Genomic DNA, 27,783 nt, shown 5'->3' on the forward strand with positions numbered 1-27,783 from the left:
ACCCTATTGAGAAGAGCTGTATGAGGGGAGCCTCCCCACACGAGTTGTACTCGACACAGGGGCGGATAAAACCCCTGTATAGAGTCAACAATTGTGCAGGGGTGAAGAAGGAATGGAGTCGGCTTAGCACACCCAATCTCTTGGAAGCAGATTTTACAAGAGATGTACAGTAATATGATCTTTCCAAGATAAGTCCTGAGTAAATGAAACCCCAAGCATGTTCAAGGATGATGCAGGATTAAGCTGAATATTATTAAACATTAGTGGGTATACGTTTGGAAGATTTTGTCGGGTTGATAGGTGTAAGAACTGAGCTTTAGATGCATTAAAAACAACCAGATCATTTTTACCCCAGTCAGAGATACGAGCCAATTCAGACATTAGGTGTGCCATAGCCTCATCCCTTGTTTGCTGAAGTAACTGCTGAGACGGGCGTTGCAGGAACCGAATGGAAAGGCGAAGGGTGGAGTCATCAGCGAATGAGTGGATAGGGTTTGATGTACAGCTTAGAAGGTCACTGATGAATAAAAGGAAGAGAGTTGGTGATAGGACAGAGCCCTGAGGAACACCAGTGTTGATAGATCTAGAAGAACGATGGCCGTCTACAACAGCGGCTATAGAACGACCAGAAAGGAAGCTAGCGATGAAGGCACAGATAGAAGGATAGAAACCGTAAGAGGGCAGTTTGGAAATTAAAGATTTACGCCAGACTCGATCGAAAGCCTTTGAGATGTCAAGTGCAATGGCAAAGTTTTCGCCAAACTCCCGAAAGGAGGATGACCAGGAGTTTGAAAGGTAGGTGAGAAGATCGCCAGTGAAGCGTCCCTGACGGAACCCGTACTGATGATCAGAAAGAAGGTTGTGATAGGAAAGATGCCTTAAAATTTTTCTATTGAGAATTGACTCAAAAACTTTTGAAATAAAGGACGTTAAAGCAATAGGACGATAGTTGGAGGGTTGGGAGTGGTCACCCTGCTTTGGGACTGGCTGAATGAGAGCAAACTTCCAGCAAGAAGGAAAGGTACAAGTTGACAGACAAAGGCAAAAGAGTTTGCTCGGCAGGGCGTAAGCACAGAAGCACAGTTCTTGAGAACAACAGGAGGGACTCCAACAGGCCCATATCCCTTGTTAGTTTTGAGGCCAGTGATGGCAGAAAATACATCAGCTGAAGAAATTTTAATGTCAGTCATGAGGAAGTCAGAGGGGGGAAGTGTTGGAGGAACAGCACCGGAATCATCTAAGGTGGAATTGGAGGAGAAAGTCTGTGTTAAGAGATCTGCTTTATCAGTACAAGAAATAGCTACAGAACCATCAGAGTAGAAAAGAGGAGGGAAGGATGATGAGGTAAAGTTGTTAGAAAGGTTTTTGGCAAGGTGCCAGAAGGAGTGGGAAGAATTCGAGTTGGAGAGTTGAGAGCATTTAGTATGGATGAAATTATTTTTAGCAGAGTGAAGAACAGACTTAGCACAATTCCGGGCAGAAACGTAAAGATGATGTGATTCAGGGGTGGGTTGGCTCCAGTACCTTTTGTAGGCTCTCTCCTTGTTGCGGACAGCATTAGAACAAACGTGATTAATCCAAGGCTTTTTTGCGTTAGTCAAAGGATATGAGAAAGGAATGTATGCTTCCATGCCTGAAAGAATAACCTCCGTAATGCACAAGGCACACTCAGATGGCTCCCGGCCATGGAAGCAATAATCATTCCAGGGAAATCCAAAGAAGTACTGCCTGAGGGCCTCCCAATCCGCGGCTCCAAAATGACACAGACAACGTTCCCCTGGAGGGTCCACAGGCCGTACCGGAGTGATAGGACAGGTTAAGGTAATAAGGTTGTGATCGGAGGAGCCCAACGGAGAGAAAAGATTAACAGTGTAAGCAGAAGGATTAGTTGTAAGGAAGAGGTCAAGTATGTTGGAGCCCTCTCCAAGGCAGTCTAGGATACGGGTAGGGTGCTGTACAAGCTGCTCAAGGTCATTAAGGATAGAAAAGATGTAGACTTGTTCACCAGATGGATCAGTGAAAGGAGAGGAGAGCCAAAAGTGGTGGTGAACATTGAAATCTCCTAGAATGGAGATTTCAGAGAAAGGAGAAATAGATAGAATGTGTTCCATCGCAGAAGTAAGATAGTCGAAGAATTTTTGATAGTCAGTAAAATTAGGGGATAAGTAAACAGCACAGATATATTTAGTCTGAGAATGACAGGAAAGCCAAAGCCAGAGTGTAGAGAATTCAGAACAAGATAAGTCGTTGCATATATATACACAACAGCCACCTTTGGCTTTGAAATGAGTATAGAGAAAGTAGGAGGATACAGAAAGGGATTTGCTGTCAGTTGCCTCAGACAGCTGAGTCTCAGTTAGAAAGAGAAGGTGAGGTTTAAAGGAGAAGAGGTGGTGCTCAACAGAGCGAAAGTTAGAGGAGAGGCCGTGAATGTTGCAGAAATGAAGAAGTGAGTCAGACAGTGGTTCCAGGCATCTCGAGTCGTCACCGGGAGAGGGTCGGAAGCTGGGGGCATTTATGGTCTCCCCCCCCCCCTGGGGACTCCGAGGCTGGGTAATGAGACGCCATGATTTTTTTAAATTTTGGAAAAGGAAGTGTAGTGTGTACTGTGCATGTAATTTGGTGTAGATAGAGAAATTTGTGTTGGAAAGCATGCTGACCTACTCTCTGCGTAACTGAGACACTGAAAAAGTTCAGCAAAGGGGGATGGTCAGGAACTAGTCCTGAGGGCTGATGAAACGGGAGCTCCAGCACTCCCTGTCATCAGCTTTCCATCCACCTCGGGAGTACCGCCCTGCACGACTGGTGCTACGTGTATGCATGTTGGAGCCTTCAATAACGAAATGAAACAAATTGTTCACGAGGAGCTCCACAGAGCAATATCAAATGCAACAAATATTAACTGGAGAAAATGGAGGACAGAATAATGAATTTTGGACACATGGCATCATTAAACTTCCTCCATGGAGTGCCTCATACAAGTCTTATGAAGATGCTCCGTGGAGGAACTCCGAAGGTGCCATGGGCGAGAAAAAATCCATAATATAACCGTTATCTTCTTGGATTATTGATTGTGGTTACTTCACAGATAATTTGAGGAGCCGAGAGGAGCAAGGTCGCAAACACCAGCACACCCGTAAATGACATTAGTGTAGCATTGTCTTCCCCCATGCTTCCTTTATCCGAGGAAGATGGATGCAGGGCCCTGTGAATGAAGCATTATGGTAAAAAATCCCACTAAGTGCAGGTATCTTTTGCCTGTATGACAGAATGGTAACAAAAGCGGTCTGGAGGTAGAGGAGCAAGGTCAAATATCACAGCTTCCGCTCTCACTGGCTGGCTCAGCTGCCACCACCCCCAAACTGGCGGCCAATCACTGCAATTATCTATCTATCTATCTATTGCCAGATGCCTTAATCGCATAATGGATGGCCACAAACAAATCATCTGCATGTTGCCCTCTCCCCTGCCATTTCACTAGAACAGTGGTTCTCAAACTTTTTGGTATCGTTAACCCCGGCAGTGCTGTGATGGATCACCATTACCCCTACCCCATTCCTCTTCAGATATGTGAAGTTAAAGCTGTATATCTGATATACAGAGATGTGCGACACCCCGACTTAGATGCTTGTACAGCACAAAATGTACAGTTGGCCCACTACCCCTCGCTCATGTGTTCGGACCCTCCCGTCCTATTAATTATGTTATGTACAGTCATGACCCACAATCTCGACCACACACAAGTAGGCAAGGGGTTGCAGACATGTGCCCTTTCCCCAACCCCGGGGAGGATGTGGCGGACTGGGAGGGAGAGGACAATAGGGGGGACTGGAGGAATGGTAGAAGCAGGAGGAGGAGGAAGGGTGGTGTTGCTCGCTCGCTCTTGCGTGTCCCTCGCTCAAACCAGCACATGCCTATCTTACACCTAACTACTGCAGTTAAAAGAAGTATCAAGAAGCAAAATTACCTCATCAACTGCACAACTCACTGGAGAGTTCGTAGCAATCAACAAAATTATTTCCTACAGGGAAGGGTCATGATGTTTCGCTCACTTACATCATAAAGACTCATCATGGCATTCCCATTTTCTTTCATGCTTACATTAATTGAAGAAAACAAATGTTGGGGATATAACCTGCATAATTATGATAAATATTAGTTTATTTACTTCTGTATTATTTATTTATTTATTCACTTATTCATTTCTTTATTATTATTATTATTTATTAATTTACTCCAAAGAACTATTACTTTTAGAAAGTGCCTCGTTACCCCCCCGAAACGGTTTCATTACCCCCACGGGGGTAATTACCCCTAGTTTGAGAACCACTGCACTAGAACAGTCAGTGCAGCCAGTCTATGCACTCCTAAAAATGTTGTTTACATGGCCGGCTGCTCCAGGTCAGTTTGGTGGGATTTCTTACGATTGCCAGTGAATCTCCTAGTGTTTTCTCCTATTATTCACGGATTTTATGGACTAACAGGCATTATGAGTGACAATGTGCCTGTGTACAGTGAAGGTGTAGTGGTGGGACAACCTAAGAAAAGAGTGAAGAATGAGGGAGAGTGGAAAGTGAACAAGGTCAAGAATTTGTGAAATTCTGACAAAGCATATGTGAGTTGTAAAACTGGAAAGGATGTTGCAGAGTGTAAAATACGGTCTCCAGGTAATGATGAGTGTTTTATGAGGGTGACAAGGCCTGTGATTGAAGAAGTATTCCAGAATTACTGGGGCCTTTGTGATTATAACAAACAGCATAACTACAAACACTTGTTAATCCTGTGCCTGTGCAATGCCGCTATGTGCCTCTAGGTGAAGGTAGACCCAGAAAGTCCCAGACTGTGATTTATACAATCAAATATAACAAGACTGTGTCACGTATGTGTAAGAAAGCCTTCATGAGTATCTGTGGACTAGGTGAGAAGCATAAGAGGCTGGTGGTGTACAAACTAATCTCAACTGAGGGTTGAAATTTTTTTTTTTTTTTTTTTTTTACACATATTGATAAAAGTGCAGGAAAGCACAAGCAGAAATCTATGAGACTCACCAAAAAAATAAATGGATGTCCAAGCTATACACTGGTACAAACCCCTCTCTGATTTTCCCATTCTTCACTGAATGTCTTTTCTCTAACTTTAGGCATGATTATTTTCTTTTTAAAAAATGGCATATGTGGCCTTGCTCCTCTCAGCTCCTCATTTCATATCTTATTCCATCAGAACTATGCAGAGTAAAGACTGACCATCTTAAGTCCATTCTTGAGGTATTCTGGATGTTTGATGAAGCGAAAGTGTACAGTGGCCTTGTCTCCAGTTCTGAGGCACTCCTTGTCCATGGCGATGATAGAGGCTGTCTGTCGCACTGATCCCACATGCACCATTGCTTGATACTTTGGACTGATGGTCGTTGGGTGATGCAGTACTAGGATCTCACCCTAAAAGCACAAAGCTCAAATCATCATCATCATCATGAACTTTTTTGCCCAACTAAAGAAGGGGTGAGGTTAAGGATTAAAGCCTTCTCCTCCCCCCAAGTAAAATTTATCTATACAGCACAGTTATACTCAGCATGATATAAGAGATCAAAGATGAAAACCCCGGGGAAAGAAATCTGATAACGGAGGACCACATAACCAACAAGAATAACAGAGGTACAACTGTCAAAAAGTATCATTAGATTCATCATTGTGACATTTTGAAATACAGTAAGACCTCACTATAATGGACTACAGTAATTGGGGCCCAAGTCATCCCGAAAAAAGTGAAATTCCGATAAAAGTGACATCTGGACTTCCCCCTGCTAACCCGGACTTTTTCTGATATATAAGAAATTAGTCCAGATCACACCGACTGTTTTACTGTTTTCACTACCACGGCAGTACTGTACTGTATTATACCTTCATTACAATAATCAAATGGTATAATGTATATAATAATACTGTACTGTACATTGATAAACATGTCTTTTATTTACATTATTGTGGTGAACATAGCTGAAGATGTCAGGCAGTCCGGACTGCTTATGGCTTTATCGGACTTTTCCCCATATATAGGAATTTAGTCCAGTTGCTCCTCGATTCCGATAAAAGCAAATTCCGGTCTATTGAAGTCCATTATATCAAGGTCTTACTGTACCAAACAAAGCGAGTGATGGGAATCCTACAGCACTGTCATACATTGGGATGCCTGTTTGCCAAATGAATGACAGAGACGGAAATATGAGTGGGCGACGTGATGCCCCCATGTACATGTGACTTCTTGATACAAAGCAAAGTCCTAAAGCATGTTGCTTGTTACAAGATGGGTACAAGCAAGGCACTATACAGCCATGCCATGGACAAATGATACTCAGATTTCCATTTTATGGTACTATACTGTTTTGAAACATCGTAACTGAGACAGACCTCAGCACAGATAACAGCTGAGTAAAGATAATGATAACAACTATAGTAATATCAACAACAAAAAATATTAGTACAAGGAACTACAGGTGGTAGATGGTGGTGACCATCATCCACTCACCTGATGTAGTGCTACCTATTTTTTCCTTCACCTTTCATCATGCTTCATCCAAGTCTGTCCTCCTCTTTTCCTATTTCTTCCATTCTTCCTGTCACTTTATAATCAAAATTTGTTTCTCGTTATACGACTTCGCTATGTGATAAACTGCTACAATGATATTTCAAATGTTACATTTTTGTGGGGAATAATTAAAAAAAAAAAATTGGTTGTGATTTCACTAGATTGATAATTGAGATGGTTGACTTTGAGAATCCTGTGCGAACAAGGTGATGCACACAAGCCGACAGTCAGTTGTCTGAGCAACATGGCCACCCAGTGTTTACATTCACTGCGATCAGCTGCCTTTCATTCCATTTTGTGCATAAAAGATCATTAAACACCATTGCTACAGCCAAATAACAGTGCAAGTGCCGAACAAATAATGCAGTGTGAGATATTAACCCTTTCGAGTGTGGATAAGATAATATGTTTTGTGGGACATGACGCGCATGCTTTTCTCCCCCCCCCCCTGCCTGCCGTTCACTCCAAATACTGTATGTGTATTCTTGGCTTATTTTCACCACCCAAACATATTTATTTTGCCAAAAAAAAAACATATTGCTATTCGTCAATGTTTGTTCTAGACGATAAGCAAAAAAAACACACACACAAAAAATGCTATACATACGTCAGGGTCGTGTGAATAAACATTCAACAGCATGCATTTCACTTCCCAACATCATGAGTTGAATGTTTACCACTCAATCTCTACATATTATACAATCACTGGAAAGAGAATTTTATTAGCTTTCGAATGCCGGAGGTCCCAGTTTGATACGAGGTATGGTGTCCAAGTAATAAGCGAAAAAGTAAAACCCATTTCCGACAGACAACAGATTTTTTAATTCGGGGAGCTCTAGTGAAAAACTTTTCGTGCCACTGTCATGTTTTTATTTTATCATCCTATGCAGAATTTAATTGGCTTTCATTTGAGCCCACAACGGTGATCCTGGGCCTCATAATTTTCGAGAAAAATGCAAAAAACTATGGTGCACCCATGCAATGTAGTGACTGTAAGGCAGCTTCCTGCCTTCCTCTAAGCTATTGTACGTAATTCACCAATTCTTTGTACACTAGATATGCACACTATAGTCACCTGATTCACTGTCACTATTATTATAGCTGAATACTCACATTTGGTGCAGGGTAGAGACAGTAGCATAAATTCGTTGGGCCAATGGTTGATAACGACCAGGATTACTTCACAAACACCAAATATCCTATTGCAAACACCAAATCTATTCACAAGTGCTGAAACACTATACACAAGCACTACTGGTATAGTGAAATGTGTTGCACGGCCAGGATGGGAGTAAGAGTGGAAATTTAAACGGACAGAGCCACGCAGTACCTTCCCCACTCACAGCTCATTTGGTACTGAATAACCTGTCCGTTCTCTTGCTGGTATCGGGACCCACAGTTGCTAACTCATTACTTTTGACAAGGAGCAGGGAAGCTATGACACCTCCAAAAATGACGCTGACTGGCCGAAAACTTTTCCTCTGACTAAAGTTTTTATGCTTTAATTACTCCAAAAGCGTCAACGAGTATAGCCGCATCCACACCCATGTGACGACAAATGCGTCATCATGTACGAAGGGGTTAAGTGAAATGATAATTTTTTGTGTGTGAAGTACTGAAACTTGTGACTTGGCATCTGTGTCAACTGTGAATCAAGTGAAAACCTATCACATAACGATTTATCATGTAGTGAGGTAGGTCAATATAAAATGGGTTCAATGGGGTTGGGGTGGGTGCCCTCAAATGCAAAACCTAAAATCTAAAAAACTTTACCCTTTTAGGCTTGCCTTTGGTGCCCCTCAGTTGCACCATGCTTTCTGTTATGGGCAGCACACTCGCCAGGCATGATTTCCAAGTCACAAGTTTCAGTATTTCACATACAAAAAGTTATCACTTCACTTAATATCACACACAGCACTATCTGTTATGAACCTATACTGTTATCTGGCTACAGAATGGTGTTTAATGGCCTTTCATGCACAAAATGGAATTAAAGGCATGTGAATACAGCAACTGTAAACACTGGGCGGCCATCTTGGCTCAACCAGCTGACTGGGAGGCACTGTCATCAGAAGACTGTGAGGCTGTGTACACATAGTTGACACAGTATCCAAGTCACAAGATTTAGTACTGTATTTCACAAACAAAAAGTCATCACTTCAATTAATATCGTACACTGCACTATTTGTTAAGTGCCTGCACTGTTATCAGGTGACAGCAATAGTGTTTTCAAGGACTTTTGCGCAAAAAATGGAATGAAGGGGGGACAATCATACTGAACATAAATGCTAGGGAGCCATGCTGGCTCACACAGCTGACTGTGCGCCACTGCATCTGCATGAAATTCTCAAAGGTGGCCGTTGCAATTATGGTTCCTGCAAAATCATGACCAATTTTTAATCATTATTCCAAAAATGGGTATAATTTTCTAATTATCTATCTATCTATCTATTGCCAGATGCCTTAATCGCATAAGGCGTGGCCACAAACAAATAAGTCTCCATGTCGCCCTGTCCCCTGCCATTTCACTGCCCTGCTCCCAGCTCAAACCCCCGTATCTCATATACCTCTCCATTCCATTCCTCCATCTCATCTTTGGCCTCCACCTTATTCACATACACTCTCCTCATTAGTCTCTAGCTCTCCATCCTCTCCACATGGCCAAATCATCTCAATATATTTCTCCTGATGCTTTCTATCACATCCACACCACAACGCTCCTTCACTTCCGTATTTGCCAGTCTGTCTCTCCACTCCAAATGCTCCTCTCAAATAACTCATTTCCCTTGCTCTCACTCTTGACTTGTGTCCTTCCAACATGGTCCAAGCTTCATTTCCATATGTTACAGTTGGTATCACAATACAGTTAACTTCCAATAATCCAGCATCTGATGGTTCGGAAACCTGATGGTTGGGAATTTTCAGCCCAGGGTCATTTTTAGCTTTTTGGGGTAAAAAATTGGGAAAAATGGGAAAAAAGTAGAAAAATATCGATGGTACCCCTGCACCACCCCAACACTAATAGCACTAATATGACCTCAAACAGCCTACATCTGCGTTACACTACAAAGGTAAGTACAGTGAACTCTCACATTTGGCAAGTAATAGGTGTGAAAAAAAAAACCCTCGCCAAACTGGAATTCGCCAACTCTAAACTGAATAACTAATGGGGAAAAAATAAATTGTTTCTGGGCATGCATGACTGGACTGATTTTCCACTATATTATAACATTACTGGGCGTAAATCACGTGATAAACACACATAACATGATTCAGTTTAATTTATTTTAGCTGATACAATACAAAACAGAAAAAGTCACATAAGAAAATAAAATAATGGGCTCGATGTACACGTGGTGTATGGTGCGTGGATGCCTTAGTTGGCACCTGAAGCTTCACTCCCTGCAGCTTCTATTGTCCCTTCCTCCTGTGGATCTTCATCTGAGCCATATCCTTCAATCAAAACTGAAGCCATCTGGAATGCTTGCAATGTCTATGTTGTCATCAACTAGGCCAGGATCATTGAAGAGGGAAGCTTCAGCTGGTTCAGTATCTTCACTCTGTCGTCAGCCCACGTAACGATGGGCACTTGTTGTTGTTCATTTATTTTCTTATTGTATTCCTTCAAGAAGAACAATGATATTTCATTCATTTTCTGTACCAGCTGAACACAATCACTCTCACTGGCTATGACAGTCTCTATTTCTTCTTGGAGACAGGAACAGTCACTCAATATGTGAGAGTTTTGTCGCTGTCAGTTGCTTGGGAGTCTGTGCGGGTTTATCTTCTTGTTTATTGTCTTCTGTTTCATCATCATCATCATCACTATCCAGCATTTCTTCAATGTTCTGTTTAGTGTTTTTGGATATCATCTCACCCAACTGTTCTTCATTAACTTCATTAAATCCTGGAACACTTCTTGCTGCTTCTAACACTTCTTTCAAGAGCTGTTCCTTCCACTGACACTATGTCTGTGTGTCCATGTCACTGTCGGCACCATCCATGATGAGGTGAGGGTGAAGTGGTGCCCACCTGTGCTTAATGGTAGCATTATAAATTTTATGCCAGGCATCTACCATAAAGCTGACAGCCTATCTGATATCAAAACGTTTCCAAAATGTTTTGATGGTAACTATCTCCCTTGGCATGTTAATAGGTAAGGCCTTATCTGGTGATGAAGCTAATGTGGATGTCTCCATTGCAACTTCTGGCAACTCCGTCACTGTGGATGGGGTTCCAGTGTGTGGTGTTGGGGCTGTAGGAATTTCTTCTTCACTTTCTTACATTATTTCAGTGACCTCCTCTTGGTTGTTTCCTGTCGTATCTTATCATGGACTGCTTTGTAAAAAAGAAGTGTGACAGTTGCAGTGATCTCTTGATCTAAGGGTTGAATTTTAGACGTCATGTTTGGAGGAAGAGAGCACACTTTAACACTGGGATGTCTGTCTGACTAATGTGGAAACTAGAGCATATAGGAGGACTGAAGAGAAACCTCCTGGAATGAATGACAGACTTTTTGAGAGACAGACAAATGAGGACAGCAATAAAGGACATGATGTTTGGATGGAGTCCCACAGGGCTCAGTGTTGGCACCAATAATGTTATTGATTTACATAAATGATATGGTAGATGGAGTGAACAGTTATGCAAGTCTGTTTGCTGATGATGCAAAGATTTTGAGGAAGATAGAGGTTGAGGAGGACTGTAAAATGCTGCAGGAGGATCTGGATAGGATATATGATTGAAGCTGAATGTGGGAAACGAAATTCAATGCAAAGAAATGTAAAATATTGGAAATAGTTAAAAGTACCAAGAGGCCATCACTGAATTATTTGATGGGTAATGAACCAATCACAAAAGTGAGTGAAAAGAAAGATTTGGGAGTGCTGGTCCAGGATAGTTTGTCATGTGAAACACATATTAAACAAGACAGTTAGAGAGACATATAAACTCTTGACTAACAAGAGAGTAGTTTTTCATTACATGGATGAGGATGTGATGAAAAATTGAAAGTGGCTATGATCTGCCCCAGGTTAGAATATGCAGCGGTAGTGTGGTCCCATACAAAAAGAAAGATATAAGCAAGATTGAGAGAATATATCGAACAGTAACCAAGATGGTCCCCAGTCTGGCAGATCTGTCATAGAGAAGGAGGCTGGAAAAGCTGGATTTGCCTACCTTAGAGGAAAGGAGAGAGAGAGACGACATAATTGCAGTGTTCAGGACCATGATGGGAGTAGATAAAACTGACAAAGAAGATCTGTTTGTATGGGATAAGGGAGTAACAAGAGGATACGGAATGAAACTGAAGAAGCCAAGCTACTTGAAGGATATCAAGAAATATAGTTTTCCTTATAGATGCATAGACTTGTGCAATAGCCTGGACAAAGAGATCATCCAGTCTAAAAACTTAAATGATTTTAACCCGTCACGTCCAGAGGTTTTCTGCACCTCTGACATCCCCCAATCCCGAGGTATTTTCGATTTTTTTTTTTTTGGCTAAAACCTCTGCTTTTGGTGAGAAACATCGAAAATTCATAGAGAAATCGCTCACCTGAGGTTTAAAATACTCGATCCACGTAGGAGTTCCTCCTTACATGACTGGGTTTTCTAACATGCTGGCACCAATAAAAACGAGTTCTATGGGAGGGTAACTATTTTATCCACTCATAAACGGTATTTATTTATTTACTTGATACGAATTTATATGTAGTATGAGAGTATATTGGTTTTCAAGCAGTAATAAAGGCATTATAAGCATTGTTTCACTCACTAACTAATCACCATACTTGACCTTCTTTTTGCCACATTACCTGATCATTATTTCTGACTGTTTCTTCTTCTAATGCTATGTAAACTTTGTCCTCCTCATTGTCATCGATTGGGGAATCACTCTGGCCCTGAATATCTTTACTGGCCAGGTCACTGGTAACAGGTGAATTGCCGAGACAATGGCCTGAGGGGGGGAGGGGGGAGGTTATGCGGTGTAAGGCATTGTCCCTGCTTGGCATCTTGTAGAGGAATAGAGGAAGGTGTCCCGTGTATACGTACGAAAAATCATGCGCGAAAATTGAAAATTGTGCAAATTAGGGACCTTGCAATTGCACGACGTACCAGTATGTCGCCGGGACTGGCAAATGCAAAATGTTGCAACGTACCCATACGTCGACGGGATGGGGCGGGTTAAAGCAAAATTTGACTTACTGAGAAACAGAGATGGGACACCACGAGCATAGCTCATTGCCCGTATATCACAATTAGATAAATACACACACACACATACACACACACAGGGGGTCCAAATGTTATGAGTTGTTATGTTTATGGAAATCTGCTTATTAAGCGAATGTTTCATCAATAAACCCTAAAGTCAGTACTGTAGTTGGGTGATTAGTTCTATAACTGATGGTGTCATAATGCATACCAACTACAGTAAGAAATACGGTATCAGATCATCATCTTTACCTTTATTTCCACCACATATTTCAAGGCAATTATAAAACCTTAGCCCCACAAAATATCCTAAGAGCTCACTGGAATTCTCACCTTGAACTCCCAGCAGGACATGGGGTTTAGAGAAGGATCTACCAGGACCTGCCCCTTCCTAACATCATGTATTTTGATTTTCTTGAGTGCAAATGATGCTGTTTGGCCACCACGGACTTCCCTGACAGGCATCCTCTTCCGATGGATAGACTTGACTGGCATGGGTATGAAATCCCCAAGACCATTGGGTCCCAGAAGGAGGGTGTCGTTCACTCGGATGACACCTTTCAGGCATGTCCCAGACACCACCACACCCACACCCTGCACAAAAGAAAACAACTTATAAGTACTTGCTATATGCCACCATTGGCAGGCATTTTTATTTTCCCCATCAAGTTCACCATATATTAAAGAAACTACCAACTGAACTTTCATTGCTACCTACCTGGTTTGCCAGTTTCACACAGTTTAGCATTTTAAAAAATATATATATATATATATATATATATATATATATATATATTTTGGAACACAAAAAAGTGATATTTTGGAACACATCACTGCCTTTAGTGGTAGGTGGTGGTGACCATCATCCACTCACTTGATGCAGTGCTGCCTACTTCTTCCTTAGACTTTATCATTTTTTTTCTGTGCCTGCCCTCCTCTCTTCCTGTTTCTCCCATCTTTCCTGTCACTTCATATTGCTTTTTTTTCCTTTACAGGTGGTTTTACATTGAGTGACAAGCCAAATGGTTTCCTGTAAACCAAGAATCCATTTACAACGCTGGGTGGTAACCATATCACCAAACCATACGTGCTCCCTATGTGTCAAGTGGGTTGGTGGAGGGTTAGTGCCCCTCCCCGTAAAACTACTGATAATAACTCAAAGTCAAATGGCCACCCCTTACGGGATTGTGGCGTCTGGCAATAGATAGACAGATAGATCCCTGCCTTATAAAGAGGACTGCCTGTATTCCTGCTGCTGCCTTAAAAGCCACTAATTCAATATACTTTCACTCATTAATCATCAGAAAATTTCTCCAACAACAATAACAACAACAAAAATGGTTGAGTAAGATTCACAATGAGGCAAAAGAAAGCATAAAAAAATCTAACAACAGCATGTTACGTTAAATATGCCTGACACATGCATTCACTCATCACTCATGTCTTCAAAGTTCTCACCTCCATCTCACAGGCAAAACCACCATACAATAGTTTTTTTTTTTTTCTTTCTTTAAAAAGAGGCTTCATAACATCATACAGATAGTCATTCCATTAAGTACTAATTTAAAAAAAGGAGTGAAACCCTGGTGATGAGCATCTCCAAACATGCTACATTCATCCATTTTCCTCTGTCAATTTTCTTGCTTCCTCACATTCCATACTTAGCATCTGAAATCACACATTTAGCTATATCCAGCTATCTTGGCTTTCTATGCCTCCACCCACTCTCAAGTTCACTCACACACCAGTATACATTTCATACTTAGCATCTGAAATCACACATTTAGCTATATCCAGCTATCTTGGCTTTCTATGCCTCCACCCACTCTCAAGTTCACTCACACACCAGTATACATTTTTCACTGATTTATTCATATCCAATCACTCTAAATGACCAAACAGGTATTACATCAGACCCTCAACTTGCATGGCTAATGTACGGTCCAGTCTCAGTATCCAACATTTTATCGCATAGTGAGATCAATATGTTCAACGGGGTTAAGATGAGTGACCTCAACCGTGAAACTTTAAAAAAAAGAAAGAAAGAAAGAAAAAAAAATCCATCTGCCTCAAGTTTGTCTTCTGCAGGTATGAGTTGTCACCAAGGTCCCCTTCCCTCCCTCCTTGAGGCTGGGGACAGTTGGAGGGCCTGGATGATCACTCCACACAAAATGGTATCACTTCACTAATACAGTACTGCACACTGCACTATTTGTTATGGATTTGCAGTGTTACTTGGCAACAGCAATGGTTTTTCAGTGGCCTTTCATGCACAAAATGGAACAAAAGGTAAATAATCATGGCAAATGTAAACACTGGGTGCCCATCTTGCTTCCATCAACTCACTGGAGGCCCATCATGGGGAAGCTGGTTGCATAAGGTTACCATGATTTCCAAGTCACAAGTTTCAGTTTTTAACACATGAAAAGGTAACACTTCACTTAATATCACACACTGCACTATTTCTTAAGCACTTGCACTGTTATCTGGTGATAGCAATGGAGTTTCAGTGACCTTTCATGCACAAAACAGACAGAAAGGCAGGTGATCACAGCAAATGTAAACACTAGGTTGCCATCTTGGCTCTGACAGCTGACTGTCGGCTTGCATGCATCACCACATCCACATGAGATTCTCAGAGGTGGCCACTGAAAATATCATTCTAGTGAAATCACTACCAATTTTTTAACATTACAGTACAGTATTCCCAAAAAGTTTACAAATTTCTAATTATGATTCTTGTGATTTATCACATAACAAATAGTCATATAACAAGTCAAGACTACACCCAGGAATTTTAACATGCAAAGTGAAATGCACAAATGGCATGACTGAAACCTATATTACACTATACGACTAACTGGAGTGGTGAAATAAAATTTTTTTCAACATCCTCCCTCAGGCCCTCTTGCAAAATGTTTATTCCTTCCTGGTCATACATAACATTCACTGTAGTACAAATACAACCTCTAAAAACATCAATGGGTATAACAATGGGTTAATTTGAGTGTTCAAAGTGGGAAATAAGTGATCATTTACCACTACCAGGGATGGAACGATCTTGTGAAGGAAGAGGGTGACTATTTACCTATCAAAAGGTAGGTGAAAAATTAATCTGGTGCCATAAACACAAACTTAGCTGAAGCAAGAAAAAGTACAAGTGAGTGATGGCAATGATGTTTTGTGTGTGTGTGTGTGTGTGTGTGTGTGTGTGTTTTACCTAATTGTTCTTACCTAATTGTATCTTTAAAGGAATGAGTCAACCTCGTACTATCCCATGTATTAAATTATTTTTATCATACATATCCTTAAATTTATGAATAGTTTGGGCACACACTACCTCATTTGGTAATGCATTCCACTGATCAATTGCTTTATTTAGGAAACTGAATTTCCTTAAGTCTTTATTGCCTCTCTTTTTATGTAGTTTATTGCAGTGTCTTCTTGCTGATGCTTCCTCATAGGTTATATATTCATTTATGTCAAGTTTCTCTTTCCCCGAGATGCATTTCTACAGCATAATCTTATCTCCTCTTTTCCTTCTCTCCTGTAGGGTTGGCAGATTCAATTTTTCTAGTCTTTCTTCATAGTTTAGACCCCTTAAGCTTGGTACCCATCTTGTAACTACCCTTTGTACTTTTTCAACCTTATCTATGTGGTTTTTGAGATGAGGATTCCACACTATTGATGCATACTCCAGGATTGGTCTGATGAATGATGTTATCATCTTTCTCAGCATGTCTTCATTCATATATGTGACTGCTATTCTCATACTAGCAAGCAGTGTATACATATTCCATACCTTCTCACTGATGTTGTCAGCTGGAGATAGTCTGTTATTGATAATCACTCCTAGGTTCTTCTCTCTTCCTAATATGTGTAGGGTTTTACTTCCTAACTTATAATCCCAATCTGGTCTTTTCTCACGTTTAACAAACTTAATTACATGACACTTGTCCACATTAAATTCTATTTGCCATTTATTGCTCCAATCATGAAGCTTATTTAATTCTTCTTGTAGCTCTTTGCAAGAATCTGTGTTAGTAATTTCCCTTTGTACTTTTGCATCATCCACAAACATATTTAGATAGCTTCCATTTCCAATGTTACTATGTCATTTATATATACTAAAAACATAACTGGTGCTAGCACTGAGCCCTGTGGAGCTCCACTAGTCACTCCCCTCCGTTATGAGTAATTTCTTCTTAGTCTGTTATGATTTCCCTTTCTCTGAGAAAATCCTGCATCCAACAGTACAGGTTGTCTTGGATTCCTCCTTGATGGTACAGTTTCCATAAAAGTCATTGGTGCGGTACAATACTCTGTCAAATGCTTTCTTGAAATCTAAACAGATACTGTCCACCCACCCTTCTCTTTTCCGTAATGTTTCTGTAACTCTATCATAGTAGCTGAATAGACTAGTAACACAAGGTTTTCCCTTTCTAAAACCGAACTGCCTTTCTGTTATCAGACTGTGTTCTTCTAGATCAGGGGTTCTTAACCTGGCGTCCATGGACCCCTTGGTGGTCCATGGATGGGATCCAGGGGGTCCGTGAAGGTCTGAATAATTGAGAATAATTTAGCGGTATTATGTGATGTCGTTTGCATAATTAGCTCCCTTCCCCCCCCCCCAAAAAAAAAAAAAAAACTCGAAGAGTCTTGAAGAATTCTAGTGTTCGTTGACACAAGCCTATCCTCGTCTTGCAAAGCGAGCTATGGGAGCTCTTGATTCCGTTTGCTACTACACACCTTTGTGAGTCTGGGTTGTCAGCGCTTGTTTCTATCAAAACGAAAAGTTAAAATCAAATGGATGTCAGTGATGACATGCAAGTTGCCTTATCAAAGACCACTCCACAATTTCTTCTTCTTATTCCAGCCAAACAACAACCCTCTCACTGAAACGAACTTTTGGGCAGAATTAAAGTTTTATTTTTGTTTAATTTGCACAAGTTGGATGTACTTCATTTTTTCGAGTGGTCATTAGTTTCTGCATGAAAAAGAGTGAGAAACATAATACTTTGTAAAGACTGTTTTACACTTTGTGTATGTCATATACTGCATGAGGTAGGTTTCAATGAAATAAAGTACATTCATTGCATGCGAAATGCTGTGTTTATGTGCTTATGTGCATTTTTGTAGGGAAGGGGTTCACAGCTTTCCCCAGATTCTCGAAGGGGTCCGTGACTGAAAAAAGGTTAAGAACCACTGTTCTAGATGGTTTACCCAAATGTTTCTTATCAACTTTTCTAATATCTTACTTACAACACTGGTCAGTGATACAGGTTGGTAGTTGAGTATATTCTGTCTATTCCCTTTCTTGAATAGGGAAACAATGTTAGCGTTCTTCCAAATATCAGGTAGTTTACCTTGACCTGAGGATTCCTTGAATATGAAATATAATGGTCAGTTTCACTCTTCTGCAGCAGTAGGTGGGGACGCTCACCATCCACTCACTCAATGTAGTGCTGCTTTGGGTGTCTGCCCTTTCCTCAATTCTATCCTTCCTCTTCTGTCTTTCTTTCCTTCATTCTTTCCTCTTTCTTCTGCCTATGGGTGACTTTACACTCCCTATTCAGTCTTTCTTTCCTTCTTTCTTTCATCTTCCTTCTGCATATGGGTGTCTCTACACTGAGTGATAAGCCAAAATGGTTTCCTGTACACCAAGAAACCATTTACTATGCTGGGTGGTAACCATATAACCAAACTATGATGCCTGGTGGTTCAGTGGGCAATTAAGGTGCTCCAATCGGATTAAGCCTGTGTAGGTTTATATACAATGGGTACTGGGGTTTATTGCTCAGGTAATGCCACCCAGGGACGAGTGAGGCTGGTCACCCTCATCGTAAATGTTAGGCCCAACTTGCCTAGCCCAGGGTTCCTACGCTCCTCATCGGAGACATAGGACTGGATGATGGATGGATGGATGGATGAACTCTTCTGTACATTCGTGTAGCACACAACTCGAAATTTCATCTGGACCAAATGCTTTTCTTTTGTCTAATTTACTTACCTCTTCCTGTACTTCTTTTTCTGATATTTGTATGTCTGGTACTACGTGTGGGCATGCATGTTCCATATCATCTCTTTCAAAATTATTTTCTTTTGTAAAAACTGGTGTGTATATTTACCTAATTCTACTGACCTAATTGTGATATACAGGAAATGAGCTACGCTCATGGGGTAACGTCTCTGTTTCTCGATAAGTCTAATTTTGCTTTAAAGTCGCTTAAGTTTTTAGGCTGGACAATCTCTTTGTCCAGGCTATTCCACAGGTCTATGCATCTATAAGGAAAACTATATTTCTTGATATCCTTCAAGCAGTTGGCTTCTTCAATTTCATCCCGTGTCCTTTTGTTACTCTCTTATCCCATAAAAACAGATCTTCTTTGTCAATTTCATCTACTCCCATCATCGTCCTGAACACTGCAATCACGTTGCCCCTCTCTCTCCTTTCCTCTACGGAAGGCAAATCCAGTTTTTCCAGCCTCTCTCTGTACGACATCTGCCAGACGGGGGACCATCTTGGTTGCTGTTCTTTGTATTCTCTCAATCTTCTTTATATCTATCTTTTTGTGTGGGGATCACACTACGACTGCATATTCTAACTTGGGGCGGATCACAGCCACTATCAATTTTTTCATCATATCCTCATCCATGGAATGAAATGCTACTGTTATGTTAGCTAAGAGTTTACACATCTCTCTGTCTTGTTAATATGTTTTTCAGATGACAAACTGTCCTGGACCAGCACTCCCATATCTATCTCTTCTCTCATTTTTGTGATTGGTTCATTACCCATCAAGTAATTCAGTGTTGGCCTTTTGGTACTTTTACCCATTTACGTTGAAATTCATTTCCCACATCCGCCTCCAATCGTGTATCCTATCCAGATCCTCCTGCAGCATTTTACAGTCCTCCTCAACCTCTACCTTCCCCAAGATCTTTGCATCATGAGCAAACAGACTTGCATAACTGTTCGCTCCATCTACCATACCATTTACATAAATCAGGAACATTACTGGCGCCAACACTGAGCCCTGTGGGACTGCACTTGTTACTTCCCTCCATCCAGACATCCTACTCTTTATTACTGTCCTTTGTCTGCCTCTCAAAAAGCCTCTCATCCATTCCAGGAGGTTTCCCTTCAGTCCTCGTACATGCTCTAGTTTCCACGTTAGTCTCTTATGGGGTACCTTGTCAAGGGCATTCTCCAAATCTAAATACACACAATCCACCCAACCGTCAGTCTCCTGTAGCACGTCAATTGCTCTTGAGTAAAAGTTCAACAAGTTGGAAACACATGACCTTCCATTTCTGAATTCAAACTGACTTTCAGCCAAAATATTCATCTCTTCCAGATATTTTATCCATCTATCTTTCACGATTTTCTCGCACAATTTTGCAACCTTCTTGGTTTGGGACACTGGTCTATAATTCAGGAGTTCTTCCCTGTTTCCTCCCTTATAAATAGGTACCACATTTGCCCTCTTCCATTCTTGTGGCACTTTCCCCTCTTCCAGAGAACACACAATGAAACTGTGAATCTTATCCGCCCGTTGTTCTCTGCATTCCTTCAGTACCCAATTAGAGATTCCATCTGGTCCAGGGGCTTTCCTTACATCCTGAGTTTCCAGTTACTGTATTTATACACTTCCTGTACCTTCACTTTTATCTCTTATCACTACATTTCCAGTTACTCCCTCCCCTTCCACAAACTCCCTTTCATTAGTGAAAACCAATTGGAATCATTTGTTCATTATTTCAGGTTGCATTGCCGCATCTTTATAGACCTCTCCTTCTACTTTCAGTCTTGTGATTCCTTGCTTTTGTTTCAGTTTGATACTGATAAATCTATAAAACAGTTTGGGTTCATCCTTACATTTGTCTACACATTTTTCAAAGTTCCTTTTCTTCCTCTCTATGTATTCTTGTATATTCATTTCTAGTTCTTCTATCTTCTTTCTTTGTTCTTTTATTACCACACTTTCTCCAGCTGTTCCACGCCTTGTCTCTCTCTTTTTTTGCTATCATACACCTTTTATTAAACCACTCTTTTCTCCTGTTTAATTTCCCCCTTATTCTTGGCACATATTTTTCCACTCCCGAATTATACAGGTGTAGAAAGATATCCCACTTCCTTTGTATCTCTCGTTTCTCTGAATTCTCTCCTTTCTCTGAATTCTCTCCAATCAGCATTTTTGAAAAATTTTCTCAATCCTGTAAAGTTTGCTTTCCCAAAGCTGTATCTTCCTTGCCTATAAAGCTCATCTCTTGGCACCACGTTCCCTATTATCATCTGGAACTCAATGACCACATGATCACTTTTTCCTATAGGACACAGACATCTCAAAGATTCTATTATGGCGGGGTCTTTGGTAAACAGCAAATCTAATCTTGATGGTGTGTCCTCACCTCGGAATTGTGTCTTTTCTTTGACCCATTGCATCATCACATTATTCATTGTTATATTTAATAATATAGTGCCACACAAATCTTCGCTGCCTCCCGAGTCCCATTCCTCCCAGTTCACCTCTTTACAATTAAAGTCACCCATTAAAATTATATTGTTACTTTTCTCAATCATTTTCTGTAGATAACTAGCCAAGTCTGACAACATCTCTTGGTATTCATCATCATTCCATGCTCTAGTCCTAGGGGGAACATACACTACCGCCATACCTCTCTTGCCATTCTCTGCAGTTTCAAATTTCATATTTATCACTTCAGCCCTGCCCACTCCCATTTCCACAGTATCTACACTTACGTTATTCTTCGCTGCTATTATTACTCCTCCTCCTGTTTTTCCTTTGCTGTCTCTTCTCCACAGTTTGCATTTGCAATCTCCCATATGGACACCAATATCTTCTCTTAACTTGGTCTCCATAAAGCACATAACATCAGGTTCATGTACCCTCAAGAAATTGTCGATTTCTAACCTTGCTAATATTAAACCATCAATATTAGTATATCTATCTATTGCCAGACGCCTTAATCCCTTACAGGGTGGCCACAAACAAATCACCTCCACATCGCCCTGTCCCCCGCCATTTCACTGCCCTGCTCCCAACTCACATCTCCTCTCTCATATACCTCTCCACTCCATCCCCCAACCTCATCATTGGCCTCCCCCTCCCTCTCCCCCCTTCCACCTCACTCACACTCTCCTTGTCAGTCTCTCACCCTCCATCCTCTCCACATGGCCAAACCACCTCAGTGTGTTCCTCCTAACACTTCCTATCACATCCACATCCACACCACAATGCTTCTTTATATCCTCATTTGTTAGCCTGTCTCTCCATGTGACTCCACAGGCTCCTCTAAAATAACTCATTTCCACTGCTCTCACTCTTGACATCTGTCCTTTCAACAAAGTCCAAGCTTCACTTCCATATGTTAGAGATGATATCAAAATACTGTCATGTAGTAACTTTTTCACTTCCATGCTCACTTCCCTGTTCCTTATCACTGCCTTCAAGGAACCAGCAACCTTTCTTCCTTGTTGTACCCTTTCAAGCATTTCACCCTCCAAACTTCCATCCTTACTCATCACGCTCCCCAAGTACATAAACGTCCTCACATTTTCCATTTCCTCACCATCCAATCTCGCTGTACATTCACGGACTTCACCTCTCTCAACGACCATCACTTTAATTTTCCCTACATTCCCTTTAGATTCCGTTTCTTCCACACTCTCCCAAACTCATCCACCAAGCCTCGCAGCTCCCTTTCGTCTTCACTTAACAACACAGTATTATCTGCAAACAACAGTACAGGGAGTTTCCAAACACTACCCTCTCTCACTAGGCCCACTCCAACATCCACTGCCCTACCTTGTATCTCTTTTATTACTTCATCCATGTACAGATTGAACAACCATGGAGACATGACACATCCCTGTGTCAACCCAACCTTCAAAGAGAAAAATTCACTCAGTTCACCATCAACACACACTGCAGCCTTAGCACCATCATACATAGTCTTCACAGCATTCAACAACTTCCCATCTACTCCATATATTCTTAATACTTTCCACAATCCTTGTCTATCCACCCTGTCATATACTTTCTCCAGATCCATGAAGGCCGCATACAACTTCTTTCCCTTCTCTAGAAACTTTTCCACTAAAGATCTAAGAATGAATATCTGATCTACACAACCTCTTCCCTTCCTAAAGCCTACCTGTTCTTCTCCAACTAATTCCTCTGGTATTTCCCTAACTCTGTCAATAAGCATCCTACCATACTATCTATCTATCTATCTATAGCCCGACGCCCTAATCCCGCAAAGGGTGGCCGCAGACAAAACGCCTCCAAGTCGCTCTGTCACCCACCATTTGACTACCCTCCCCCCAACTCACCCCCCCCTCCTTCATATACCTCTCAACTCCATCCCTCCACCTCATCCTCGGTCTACCTCTCCCTCTCCTTCCCTCCACCTCACCTACATACACCCTCTTAGTCAGTCTTTCATTCTCCATTCTCTTCACATGTCCAAACTACCTCAGTGTATTTCTCCTAATCTTCTCAACCACATCCACATCCACCCCACAACGTTCCTTCACTTCTTCATTCATCAACCTGTCCCTCCATGTCACTCCACATGCTCCTCTCAAGTAACTCATTTCCACTGCTCTCACTCTTGACTTGTTCCCCTCTTGCAAGGTCCATGCCTCGCTTCCATACGTCAGGATAGGGATCACAATACTATCATGCAGTGACTTCTTAACTACCATACTCACCTCCCTATTTCTCATCACTGCTATCAGTGTACCAACAACCTTCCTTCCCTGCTGTACCCTTTCACGCACTTCATCCCCCTACCATACACTTTTCCTATTATACTAAGAAGACAAATGCCCCTATGATTACCACACACTTCTTCTTCCCCTTTTCCTTTGTACAAGGAAATTAATTATACCTGACTTTCAATCCTCCGGGACTCTACTTTCCTCCCAGGCCAATCTGCACGTCTTCCACATCCATTCTACTACTATCTCTCCCCCATGCTTCAGCATTTCACCACACACTCTATCATTTCCTCGGGCTTTCCCCAATTTGACTTTCTTCATTGCTTCCACAACTTCCATCCTACTGATATCTTCCTGTCTTCTCACCTCCCTCCTTCTCCCAGCCATTCCTCAGCCATTTATACTTGCATTACTTCCAATCTCTATGTTCAACAATTCCTTAAAGTGTTCTCTCCATCTGCTCACTTTTTCTCCCTTCTCCAATAGTAATCTACCATTTTTACCTTTCACTTCCCTACTAACTTCACTGCCACCCTGTCTTACTCTCTTCACCTCTTTCCAGAACATTTTCTTACAGTCCCTCCACTTTACACTCAAATTCCTTCCAAATTCCTCATCCATGCTCTTCTTACTCTCTCTTACTAATCTTTTCACCTCTCTCTTCCTTTTTACATATAACTCTCTCTCTCGCCTCTCAACTTCTTCCACGCCCCTATTTCTCATCCATTCATTATATGCTTTCTTCTTTTGTGCCACAGCCTGTCTCACCTCATTCCACCATGCTGTGCCTTGCACCCCCATCCGTCTAGTCTTCACCCCACACACCACATCACATGCTGTACATATTTCTTCTGTGAATATCTTGCACTCACCTTCCATGTCCCTCATCTGCTCCAATTCATATTTACCCAATTGTTCCTCCACTTCTCTCTTATATTCTGCATTTTTCTCATCCTCTTGTAACCTTTCCACTCTCCTTGCAACTACTCCCTCTTGCCCTTCCCTTCTTCTATTTCTCCATCTTACTTGGGTCTTAATTCTGGCCACCACCAAGTAGTGGTCTGAAAGTCCACTCCCCCAACCTCTATAAGCTCTTGCATCCATTACACATCTTCACATACTTTCATCCACACACACACACAATCAATCACTGCCTTCCTTTCATTCAGTTCACCACCCACCCTTCTCATCACTCGCCATACATACCTGTGGATCATTTTGTGCCCGAAGAGGGTATTAGCTATCACCAACCCCCTCCCCGCACAAATGTCCACTAACACACTGCCATTCTCATCTATCTCAGCAGGCACACCCCACTCACCAATTATTCCATCCACCTTCACATTCCCTACTTTACCCTTCATATCACCAATGAAAAACACTCTTTCATTCCTTCCAAACTTTTCCATGCAAACTTCCACATTTGTCCAGAACTCTTCTCTCACTCTGCTTGCACGATCTTGCATTGGCGTATACATGCACACAAACATCCACATTTGTAGTCCAACTTTCAATCTTACCCACACAATCCTCGAGCCACCTGATCCATACTCTCATATGTTCTTCTTCCATCTTTTACTCACAATAATACACACTCCTTCTTTTGCCCTCTCATTCTCACCTACTCCTGCACATACACACCATCCATACTCCCATTCTCTCACACTCTCTCCTCCCAATTTAGTTTCAGTTACTCTACATACATCCACTTTTGCACCCTCAAGCACTTTTTTTTTTTTTTTTTTTTTATGCGAGGAAGAAAGAACCAAAGATCACAAGCCCACAACTGTTGTTCCTTCCAAGAGAAAAACAAAATACAATAGAGAGCCAAATTCAAGATACGATCATTTCAAGATTCCTGGACACACTGCGTTTGAAAGACTGGAGATCATAGGAAGTAGGAAATACAGACAGAGGAAGACAGTTCCAGAGCTGCCCTGTTGCATAAATGAAGGACTGGGAGTAACGGTTAACTCTTGCATTCGAGATTTGGACAGAAAAGGGATGAAAGTTTGCTGCTAGACGGGTGCTATGCGCCCGTCGTAGAGGTGGAGGAATGCATGCAGACAGTTCAGAGGAGCGGTGACCATTGATGTAGCGACAGAAAAGAGTTAAAGATGCAACAGTGCGACAAAGAGACAGAGGTTGAAGGGAGTCAGTAAGAGGAGGAGAGTTAATGAGACGAAAAACCTTCAACTCCACCCTACTGACCTATTGAGAAGAGCTGTATGTGGGGAGCCTCCCCACACACAAGAGTTGTACTCCACACAGAGGCGGATAAAACCCCTGTATAGAGTCAACAATTGTGCAGGGGTAAAGAAGGAACGGAGATGGATTAGCACACCCAATCTCTTGGAAGCAGATTTTACAAGAGATGTAATGATCTTTCCAAGATAAATCCCGAGTAAATGAAACCCCAGGCATGTTCAAGGATGATGCAGGATTAATCTGAATATTATTAAACATTAGTGGGTATACCTGTGGAAGATTTTGTCAGGTCGACAGGTGTAAAAACTGAGTCTTTGATGCATTAAAAACAACCAGATTATTTTTACCCCAGTCAGATATATGAGCCAAGAGCCAAGTCAGACATTAGGTGTACCATAGCCTCATCCCTTGTTTGTTGAAGTAACTGCTGAGATGGACGTTGTGGGAACCGAAAGGAAAGGTGAAGAGTGGAGTCATCACCATAAGAGTGGATAGGGTTAGATGTACAGCTTAGAAGGTCACTGATGAATAAAAGGAAGAGAGTTGGTGATAGGACAGAGCCCTGAGGAACAACACTGTTGATAGATCTAGCAGAAGAACAATGGCCGTCTACAACAGCGGCTATAGAACGACCAGAAAGGAAGCTAGAGATGAAGGCACAGATAGAAGGATAGAAACTGTAAGAGGGCAGTTTGGAAATTAAAGATTTATGCCAGACTCGATCGAAAGCCTTTGAGATGTCAAGTGCAATGGCAAAGCTTTTGCCAAAGTCCCGAAAGGAGGATGACCAGGAGTCTGAAAGGTAAGTGAGAAGATCGCCAGTAAAGTGTCCCTGATGGAACCCATACTGGCGATCAGAAAGAAGGTTGTGACAGGAAAGATGCCTTAAAATTTTTCTGCTGAGAGTTGACTTGAAAACTTTTGAGATACAGGATGTTAAAGCAATTGGACGATAGTTAGAGGGTTGGGAATGGTCACCCTTCTTTGGGACTGGCTGAATGAGAGCAAACTTCCAGCATGAAGGAAAAGTTCAAGTTGACAGACAAAGGCGAAAGAGCTTGCCTAGACAGGGTGTAAGCATAGAAGCACAGTTCTTGAGAACAACAGGAGGGACTGCATCAGGCCCATATGCCTTATTAGTACTGAGGCCAGCAATGGTAGAAAATACATCAGCTGAAGAAATTTTAATGTCAGCCATGAGGAAGTCAGAGGGGGTAGGTGATGGAAGAACGGCACCAGAATCGTCTAAGGTGGAATTGGAGGAGAAAGTCTGAGCGAAGAGATCTGCTCTATCAGTAGAATTAACAGCTACAGAGCCATCAGAGTGGAAAAGAGGAGGAAAGGATGAAGAGGTAAAGTTGTTAGAAAGGTTTTTGGCAAGGTGCCAGAAGGAGTGGGAAGAAGTCGAGTTGGAGAGTTGAGAGCATTTAGTATGGATGAAATTATTTTTAGCAGATCGAAGAACAGACATAGCACGATTCCGGGCAGAAACGTATAAAAGATGTGATTCAGGGGTGGGTTGGCTCCGGTACCTGGACAATCACTCTCTTTCACCTCATTATTCACACCCCTTACATTCCACGTCGCGATCCATACCATGTCCTTTGTCTGGTCCTTGGTCGTCATCTTTTGGTCAGTCCTTCTCCGAGGCTTCTTGTTAATCTTTTTAGTTAGCGGTTTTCCGTTGAGGGACACTAACCCTCGCCAACCATTTTAGTCACCTCATACAACAAGCGGGGATACAGGGGGAGTATTCCTGAAAAAAAACCCTACCCTAAATTATTTTTGTTGTGTTTTATACCCTTTTCTCTCCTTCTCTCTGTCAGTGCCACTTCCTCAATTTCTGATCCATAACTCTCCAATAAAACACTGTCTTCTCTTCTTCCGTTCTTTCCATTTTTTGCGTTTGCTTCCTTTACTAACTCCTTTATTTTAGCCCTTTCTTCCTCATTTGTAGCTCTCCTTATCCAAACATTTTGAAATCCTTCTTTGTCTGATAATTTCCATGTTCTATTGATGATTTCGTTTACCAT

General features: G+C 41.6%; 1 protein-coding gene across 1 annotated transcript in view; it reads right to left on the minus strand.

The window, feature by feature from the left end:
* GTPBP1 (GTP-binding protein 1) overlaps positions 1–27,783 on the minus strand; it is a 463,031-nt gene that overhangs the window by 78,494 nt on the left and 356,754 nt on the right. Inside the window, exons 9-10 of the mRNA XM_080276296.1 lie at positions 13,129–13,389; positions 5,244–5,435 (exon numbers count right to left, since the gene is read on the minus strand). Coding sequence (XP_080132422.1) covers positions 5,244–5,435; positions 13,129–13,389 — 453 coding nt within the window. The remainder of the gene's footprint in view (positions 1–5,243; positions 5,436–13,128; positions 13,390–27,783) is intronic.

Source organism: Coenobita brevimanus, chromosome 64 (assembly GCF_032717465.1).
Source record: "Coenobita brevimanus isolate Jiangsu-jjx chromosome 64, ASM3271746v2, whole genome shotgun sequence".
In the NCBI taxonomy this organism is placed as follows: domain Eukaryota; kingdom Metazoa; phylum Arthropoda; class Malacostraca; order Decapoda; family Coenobitidae; genus Coenobita; species Coenobita brevimanus.